This window comes from Dermacentor variabilis, chromosome 4 (assembly GCF_050947875.1).
Source record: "Dermacentor variabilis isolate Ectoservices chromosome 4, ASM5094787v1, whole genome shotgun sequence".
Classification (NCBI taxonomy): Eukaryota; Metazoa; Arthropoda; class Arachnida; order Ixodida; family Ixodidae; genus Dermacentor; species Dermacentor variabilis.
In genome coordinates, this window is record NC_134571.1 from 233333791 (window position 1) to 233342905 (window position 9115).

A 9115-nucleotide genomic window follows, 5' to 3' on the forward strand; every position below is an offset into this window, starting at 1 on the left:
GCAGTCGGCCGAACACGTGAGAAGCAGGAAGGTCGAAACGTCAACGGCAACGACACTGCTTCGCTCCCGGCTGTGAAACAGGATATAAGTGCAAAAAAGAAAAGCAGCTAGCCGTTGTTCACCGCATCAAAAGACGAATAAACACGGCGAATTCGGGAACGCAACTTGCACCGCCAAGACAAAAAACTCGACGAAACATGTGCGGTTTGTATGCGAAACACGCTAAAAGAATAGGTGGGTTTTTAAGCGATCCTACTGCAGATGGCCTAAAGGTGACGATATCCAGCACATTATCACTGCTGGATTATCGTGTCAGCCAGGGATGTAGGTATATTATGACATCCAGGTTAAGCCAGGATTCGCTGGAAAACTTTTTCGCTATAGTCAGGCAATCATGTGGGTCTAATGTCCACCCAACACCAACGCAGTTTCTAATTGTCGTTACTTGCCTATCCTTTTATAACTTTTGCGAAAATAGTACGTTCAGGCAATGCTGACCTTAATGGAGCTAGTGGAGAAATGAGTTCTCTCCTGAGTGCGCAAGATGCTCCAGCACAATAAGCCAGGGCTGCTGCAATCGACCATCTCATTGAGGAAGGAAACCTTCAGCCGAGCGCATGCCTCGTAGTATTCCTGCTGAGCACAGAGAGTTAGTGGAGCAGAAGAGCGACGACCGTCTAATACATTACATGGCAGGGTATGTTGCTCGAAAGTTTCTGAAGTGTTATTACTGCATGTCTTGCAAGGCCTTTCTTTTGGAAACCCCCAATACGGAAAGCAGAAACTCTGAGTTCGCTGTGACATGCGACAAGGGAGGGTTGTTATATCCTTCGCTGGAGCTTTTCAGGGCAGTGAAGAAGTTGGAGGACTTCACTGTGCATGTTCTTCAGCCCAGAGAAACACTGCAGTGACAGCATAGTGGATGTAATGTTGCTAGTGAAGGAGAACTTCGGCTATGCCTTAGGCTGCAGCCAGCACTAGGATGCGCTCACAACAGAGTTGACCAAGTTCTATGTGCTGACCAGGCTGCACTTCTCTGTAAAAGGGATCAACCAATCGCGACAGGAACGCGTCGTAAAAAGAAATTGCACGCGAAGTCGTTCCTCATAGTGCCTCTTTCGTAGCAGCCATGCACTTTGAGAAAGGAGTAGCTGCCCATCTTTTGTACCAATAAAGAGTTGTTTGTGGCCACCACGAGTTCTCTTTATTTTGCTGTGTTGCGAAATTTCGCTATCCCTGGTAACCACTACGAGTCCGCATAATAGTGGCATCACCATAGGATTAACTCCCTAGCTTTCAGTGGATATATGCTTTCGTAAATAAAATCCCAGTTAACGGAATAAAACCTCATCATATCTGACCTCTGTTCCGAATGTGTTAGCACACGCCGCGATTGCTTGGCTCACTTGAACTTGTGAATGCGATTGGGTCCTGACCTGTATAAAAATTGTTAATGGCAAATGAATTAGGCAATTTACCCATTCACATATTTACCTCTTCTACGGTTTTCGCGAGCTTTTAGTTTAGAAATCAGTCGCATCGTTGTGCGGCCGTTAGTCTGCACTCGTTGGGTCGGCTTTATTTTCACGCAAGCTCGAAAAACGTCCGTCTTTCCACCTTTCTCTGCGCCTTGTCTTAATTTCAGAGGAAGTTTTCAGAAAACATGCTACGGAGCTGCGCGCTTTCTTTTTTCGGCGTGATACCAAGCGCACACGGCTTTCTCTACCTGGAAAATGCTCAGAGTTTCGCCTTCCGTACAGCCCATGCTCTAGTGGCGCCATCTGGCGGCGTCGACGTGAGATGCCACACCCGCGGGCTCTCCCTGACCCCACTACCCCCTTCTAGTTCACTATACCCATAGGGCCCATGCATTGAAATCGGGAACCGCAAGAGCGCCGCCATGTTGCTACGCGCCGAGGTTGCCAGCTCCTGAGACGCTTGCTAGACTTGGTGACAGTAGTCAGTTTTAATCCGGCAACAGTAGCAGCGTAGCAGCATGGCGTCTCGCTTGTACTGTCATGATGTGTGCGTGCAGCCGTGTGTTTGGGCTTTATAAGTTGGTTCTTTATTCTATGTTGCGGGACGGTGCGGGTGTGGTCCATGTTGGCCGTACAGGTGGCAGTTATGCAACCGAGGGATGATCCTGTGGAAGTTTCCGGTGGTATGCGGTTTTCAGCGGTCACGCCTGTTGCAGGAGTGTCACTCGACGAGGTTACGAGCTCGAAGCTGTGGTCAGATTCCTCGTTGGCGTTCCGTAATTCTCTTCGCACGGGCGCGGTATGTTGCAAAAGCCGCTTTCGCGATATATCGTCGCGACGATAGATCGGGCTTTTTTATTATTATAAGCACTGATCCAGTTGGGGTAGGGCACATGTACCTACAAACGGAAGTCTCAGGAGAGCACCTGAGATTATAATAAAGCAGGCGGCGCAGGAACTCCAGGGCACCCAAGGGACAGTGGGGAGATCAAAGCTCGAAGCAGAACGGTACGTAGGTTGGGGCCGCCGAGGCAGGTGTGTGCCAGGGAGTGTTCGCCCGGACAGCTCCCCTGGCACGCGCAGCAGAGCCTCGCAAGGTCGAGATACCTTAAAGGCACCTGCGCCCATCATCTTTCTTTTGCCTCGGTGCAGTGTGCACGATTAAAGAGAATAATATGGAAGGCATCCGGTACAGTCGCGAATGCGTCATGACAAATGTAGCTCGCGTCGCCTGGCGTGTGCAGTAATATCAGAGTTGGTTGTGTGAACTTTATGCATAATACGCTTTGTTACGGTACCTTAACGCAATGGGCCAAGAGGACGGTGTTGGTACATTTTTTTCGTACCGCCCTAATCCTATACCCACTACTACAAACACACACACACATACCCCCCTCTTTTTAAGTATACATACAATTCCTTGCCATGACGGATCCATAGCCTCCTTTATTTTTGAAAAATAGAGGAGGCTATGGTCCAATTGACCAGTTCAAGTTGTCAACTTGTCAGTAACTGTCATAGGAATCACTGTATTAAACACAATTCCACGATTGGATTGTTTACTTTCATTTTTTGTTGTAACACTGAGGACTACATAGAACTTTATTTTGTATATGTGAGAGAAGTATGTGGATATCACGAGCTTAAGCCAATGTGCGATACACAGACAAAGCAGCTGCTACAACATGAACTGCATTGAGGGCCACACAACACATACGTAATTAAAGGTGCAAAATATAGGGGGAAGCTTCAAAATACGCTCTGTAGCACTGCAAAGTGTAACATATATTGTATGTGTACAATAAATGTTCAAAAATACAATGCATCAATGTCCCATTTGCCTTCAAGTTTATTATCAAGTTCAAGTTTACTGAAGTTTATTATGAGCATATGTACAACAGGAATCTACTGACACACCTGCAGTCAAGGTGGCAGTTCGAGGTGTGCTGGCTGCCTCAGTGTAAGAAAAAGAAATTGGGTGAATGTCGACACACGTGCCACTGCTTCTTGCCTCTGACCTGCACGTGCCTCCGCGGCATCTTTGTGCACAAGTGTGCTGGCGTGGCGAGGCGTAGGAGTCATCCGAGAGAAAGGGAGTCGTTTACATGGAGAAGTGGCTGTTCACTTTGCCTGCCGCTTTTCCTCAAATGTTTCCTTGGCGACTAGGGTGACACACCCGCAGTCAAGGTGGCTGTTCGAGGTGCGCTGGCTGCCTAAACGAAAGAAAAAGAAAGAAATTAGATGAATGTCGATACCAGTGCTATTGCTTCTTGCCTCTTACCTGCATTTGCCTCCACGGCCTCTTGGCTTGCGGAGTCTGTATGAGGGAGCTGCTGTGACTAGGCGTAGGCATTGTCTAAGCAAAAAGAAAAGGCCATTCAAATGGGAAATTATTGAAATCAATGCAGTTATGTCTGCTTCTTGCACTCTTCTTGCCCAAAAATTTTCAAACATAGTGTCCAGTACACACCAGGACTTTGACTGCTTCTGCTTTTTACCTGCAGGTGTTGCTGCGAGATCCTTAGTATGGCTGCGTGCAGCATTGTAACACTTGGTGGAGGCATTTGAAGTGGTAGCCAAAAATATAAAGAATCATCCTTGTCTGCACGAATGCTTTCAATTTCTAAATGCAGTGGTAACTATCACTATTAGTGCAAGGCCCCCCACAACTATGCGGCAAGTTCCATAGCTCGAAACTGAATTTTTCCTGTAGTGTTTCACAAGACGTCTGATATGTCCACATTAGATGTGATGTGTTTGTTTTTATTTATCCCACTGTGGAGAGAGCATCATTAAATAGTTTTTTTATTTTTGCTTGTCTTGTTTTTTGGTTTATTTCTGAATTTATCAAGCACCAGTCTCATGATGCTAAAATGACTTATGTAATGGCAATCAGCTTTTGTTTTGCAGAAAAACAACGCATTTCCTGACCCATTGTTTGACATCCCCTCACTCGCATAATTTTGCAGAGTATTCTACCTATATTGACTTACTTGACCTCCACTAAAGAGTCTTGCGTTTTCAAATATGACTCTTTCCTTAAAATCATTCGACACTTCTCATAATTTCTGTACCTTGGGCTTCGATACTCTGCATTCACCATTTTTGCTTGTTTCTGACTAAAAATGTCTTCTTTAATTTAGAGCTTAAATTTTACCTTTGGAACACACGGAAGGGCTTGCCATTGCATATCTGCATAAAAGGGAAACATGTTTCATTAAACATTTGCAAAATCCAATTGAAGATTGATGAATGCAGCTTGCAGTGTGATATGACTGAATGAGCCATAAAAGTAACTCATCTCACTTGGTAAATTAAAGCACATATTAGTGTGATGTGCAAGATACGTTACACTAACGTGGTGGGTTCTCTTGCTTATACAGCAAAATAATCGGTGCGCGAGAAAAAAATTATCTTTGCATACCCCTTGTACACACTGATTTAAGGAGAATGAGCTGGAGCTGTCCACATGATCTACTTATTTTACCTGCGAGTATGGTCAACAAAAATGTGTCCCAGCTGCTTAGTGGTACTCGGGATTATGTCAGTATTGCATATGTGCCTGTTGTCTAAAATAATTGAATTTTGAAAATGCTCGCAGGGATTTGATGTGCATATCTTCAGTTTATGGATACATGTAAAAGACTCAGCATCAAGTGCAAGTGAACGTTCCCGCAGGCCCGGAGTCAATCATGCAAATAGATTCGCTGCACAAATTTGTGACCAGAAAAGATATTCCATATGAAATGGCATGCAAGGAAGTGTTGAAAATATTGCACAGTTAATAAAACGCCTACGCTATTAATATGTGGGTTGATGCACTCGTTATGCAAAACGGAGGTGAGGCGTGCAGACAGGACACAAGAGTAGAGTATTTACAAGCAAACAACACGAGCGCCGCCCACTTCTCTACTCTTGTGTCCTGTCTGCACGCCTCACCTCTGTTTTGCATAATGAATCCTTACCAACTAGCTCAGCTTTCTGTCGTTCTAAGTCTCGATGCACTCGATTTCGTCCGCATTAGGCACTCGCCTCTTGATTACTTCGTGGCACAGAAATACTCGGCATCAGGCTGTTTGTCTGCTGTGGCCTTTGTAGAAGCATGATTGTTCAAAGTGCAACAATTAACAGATTCTTTGAGTTGCTTGCGGCTTCGCCAGTACCATTCCGGTGCGCTGGTCCGCCTGTCCAGCAATTTCCTACTGAAGGGAAACCTGCAAATAAAAACACCGCTCCGCATGCAGAAAAATGCTCTACTGTGACGCTTCTCAAACGATTGTGATGCACCACAAGAGCGGCCTACTCGCGTGATATTCTCAACAAGGAGATACATTTGTTTACTTACATGTGAAGGTATATGCCAGAGCACTTCGGGGCTTCGGTGGCACACAAGGCACGAGTGTGTGTGCCATAGCGTCCGATGTCGACGCGCGATCGCATGTCAAACCTAAACTGTACGAAACTACTACGCATCCAAAAAACAGATTCGAAACCGAAATTCGCGCCATCCTTTATTGCAAGAATGCGTACATCGTGATTTACATAAGTCGCGGACTTAGCGATCGCTTTCTGTAAACTTAATATTAACGTACCACCTTCACAAAGCCATCAGGTATGCATTTTTAGATGAGAAAGCATAAGGTGACCTGTACTTGCTTTCAGCTCTTTCAATAGTAATTGCGCTGGCCACATTGACCAGTAGCAACAGGGCGGCGCCCTAGAGGTTCCCACTTTTCCGGCCCAGCTTTTCCTCTAGAGTTGTTCTACTAACTCTATGGTCAGACGTAAATCCGTCCGCCTACAGCACAACGCCGCGCGCCTGCCGCAGCTGGAGTTGCGCATGCGCAGAAAACCGCGCCGCTCTGTGCCGCCTATCGTGGAACATCGAAACAAATCTTTTCGCACGCTTTCTCTGCCGGTAGCGATTGCCACCGCGAACTGGACTGTTGCTCAGCGATGGCACAGACGCAGACACATTCCGCAAGACAAAATATTATTCTCGCTTTGTTGGTGCGTCGCAAGAGGAACAGGTCTCTCTACATAACACATACACGTAGCCGCTGCCACTCCTTTTCGTCGCTTCAATAGCTTTCAATTTACGAGTATAGCGGTCCCTCAGCCGCTTCCATAGATTTAGGCACTCTTCGACTGAAACAGGGAAAACAAGACAAACAAACAGGCGCTGAGTGCATAGCATGACACACGTGCATAGCATTGACGCTCCTGTTGAGAGGCCGGAGTACATGCGTATCTGCTCCCACGCGTTCTTTTCCCGCTCCGCATCCCAGTAGTCCACTCTTTTGGTGTCGTAGACACAAGGGTGTTGCTGGACGGCTTCCAGAGACCTTTCGATTTCGGAGCCGCATAGATCGGGCACGCTTTCTTGCGAAGAGGCGATCTCGTTCTGGCTCAGCCTGCCGAGTAGCGAGTCTCTACCTCGACGAGAGAGGGCGCTAGGCGCTAACTTGCTCGGCGCGCTCGGCGAGAAATGTAGTCGGTTGCATTCGGCGCTGGACGACGTCCGAGTGCGCTGGATGCCGCCGGACTGCAGAGGGTCATGTTTTCGCCAACGTAATGTCGCCGTGACGCGCGCTCGCGCTACGTCGGAGTGTATTGCCCCCTTTAGAAACAGGAAGACAGTAGTGTGGATTAAAAGCAAACGGAGGCAGCCAATAGTTCTGCGGACGTAATAGTTACGTGAAAACACGCAAGGTGGAGAGAAGTAATTAATAAAGGGAAAATCAGACGTCCACCTCTTCGTAGCAATTGCTACAAAAGAAACCCGTACGGGTTCCTCGAAAGAAAAGCCTCGCAGTTGAAGAAAAATTCGTCCTGGTCCGGGACTCTGACCCGGGACCACCGCCTTTCCGGGGCAGCCGCTCAACCATCTGAGCTAACCAGGCGGCTAGCTGACGACAGGGCGAAGTCGAATTTGTCAACAACTCGAAGCAAAATAAATGGAGTTGTTCAGGCCATGTAACACATAAGGTAGTTAATCGGTAGTCTTTAAGAGTTACAGAATGGGTGCCAGGAGACGGGAAGTGCAGTCAAGGATGGCAGAGAGCTATGTGGGGTGATGATATTAGACAGTTTGCAGGCATAATGACCCTTTTCATGAAGCAGTTTGCTCTAGAGAAGCGAGATGGCGCTCTCGGTGGTGCACTGCACATTGTCTCAGTGAAAGCGCAGGAATACGAAACCATTACCTTTTCTATCCTACTTCTGTACAATCAGCTGTTGCAAATGCAACTGGGTTTTTGCTAACGCACTGTACTCCATTCATGCTGAAAAATATGGAGTGGTGGAGTGAGGACATGTGCAGTAGTTGTCTGTAAAAATTATGACTGCCATATTAAGGAATGGAGTGAATATGTGTGTCCAAGTTCACGAACAGCTGCTACATAAGGAATGTTTGTGTTGCTGGCTCATTGCAACGCATGGCTTCCATAGAGGATAAAGAAATTCACTCATCTTCCAGTGTTGTAGCGCTAACCTCCAAGGAAAAAAACTCTGGCCCTGGAAAGTCTGCATGAGTGAGTACTGCTCATTATACGGCGACAAAGGGAGTAGCACCACTTCTTGGCATATAGTAAGGTACTCGCACATTATCTACACACATCCGCGCCAACTCACATGCAAACTTACGCCCACTTTATCGCCAACGTATCAAGAATAAGTGAACGGGGGTGCAATTCTATCAATGCGCTGAATCATGGGTGATGGCGATTACACTGACAGCACGTTAATGTTCAAAGCTGAAAGTTTCGTAACAGTCCACACAGTAAGCGAGCGACTAGCGATAATACGTATTTGCTACAAGCTATGACAACGTCGATTAGGCAGAAAATAAACAATAAGATAGTGACAACGTAAGGGACCTTACTGAGTCGGAGACGTGACAAGCCGCTGCTTAAAAGTATTTGCTAAATAAAGAACGAAATGCTGAAAGTACTGATACTGGTTCAATTCATAAACGGAAAGTTAGGATAGCATGGAATACATTTATTTATTTATTTATTTATTTATTTATTTATTTATTTATTACATACCTACAGCGCCCGAGTTGGGCATTAACATAGGGGGTTAATTACAAACGTAAAGGTCCAAGACAGAACTTCGCGAAAAACGGCATCATATCCATTATGGTATTAAGATACAATCATCGTAATTAGTAGAGAAAGGCAACACATCCTATAGTAACAACATCCAATTATAAAATTTATTACACAATGCATAAAACGGCACACTGGAACTATTGTCTAAAATAGATTCATGTAAAGTTCTCTATGGCAGATGTAAAATTGGGTGCAGACACTAGCTCATTCGGCAACAAATTCCATTCTGCAATTGACCATGGGTGGGTGGATGTTATGAGCGTCCCCTTTGGAACGGGGCGGTGGGTTGCGCCACCAAGCTCTTGCTACTATGCTGCCTAATATCCTGCCTAGGTTAACCAATGAAAAAATAAAATAAAAAAAAACACTATGAACCACCACGTCCAAATTTTCTGATCCCCTATTGCGAATTGTGTTTTTGTACGTCTCCGTCTTTTGTCGTTTCCCTACTTTTCTTCCACCAATCGCCTCTTACTAATGTCTATTGCGGACCTGTTTGCTTTACCACTGCTCCCGCTGAAC

The 9115-nt window shown here is 46.0% G+C and overlaps 1 protein-coding gene across 5 annotated transcripts; it reads right to left on the reverse strand.

The window, feature by feature from the left end:
• Window positions 1-3311: 3311 nt before the first annotated feature.
• LOC142580198 (uncharacterized) lies at window positions 3312-6063 on the reverse strand. Of its 5 annotated transcripts, XM_075691080.1 has the most exons (4): window positions 5824-6063; window positions 4636-4670; window positions 3760-3834; window positions 3439-3691 (listed from the first exon to the last, which is right to left on the reverse strand). In XM_075691080.1, the coding sequence occupies exons 1-4, from the start codon at window positions 5984-5986 to the stop codon at window positions 3641-3643; spliced, it is 324 nt and encodes a 107-aa protein (XP_075547195.1). In that variant the 5' UTR covers window positions 5987-6063; the 3' UTR covers window positions 3439-3640. The 5 variants fall into 5 exon arrangements, 1 of the variants encoding a protein (XP_075547195.1); XR_012827639.1 differs by lacking the exon at window positions 3439-3691 and adding an exon at window positions 3312-3432 and having other exon boundaries at window positions 3760-5692; window positions 5824-6041; XR_012827640.1 differs by lacking the exon at window positions 3439-3691 and adding an exon at window positions 3312-3432 and having other exon boundaries at window positions 3760-4670; window positions 5824-6031.
• Window positions 6064-9115: the final 3052 nt, after the last annotated feature.

Excerpts from the sequence above, each read along its gene's own strand:
- LOC142580198 (XM_075691080.1), bottom strand. The coding sequence starts at position 5,986 with ATGGCGCGAATTTCGGTTTCGAATCTGTTTTTTGGATGCGTAGTAGTT. Across the intron at positions 3,835-4,635 it reads CCCTTCCGTGTGTTCCAAAG|ACAATGCCTACGCCTAGTCA; the intron begins GTAAAATTTAAG and ends CTTTTTGCTTAG. Across the intron at positions 3,692-3,759 it reads GGCCGTGGAGGCAAATGCAG|GCAGCCAGCGCACCTCGAAC; the intron begins GTAAGAGGCAAG and ends TCTTTCGTTTAG.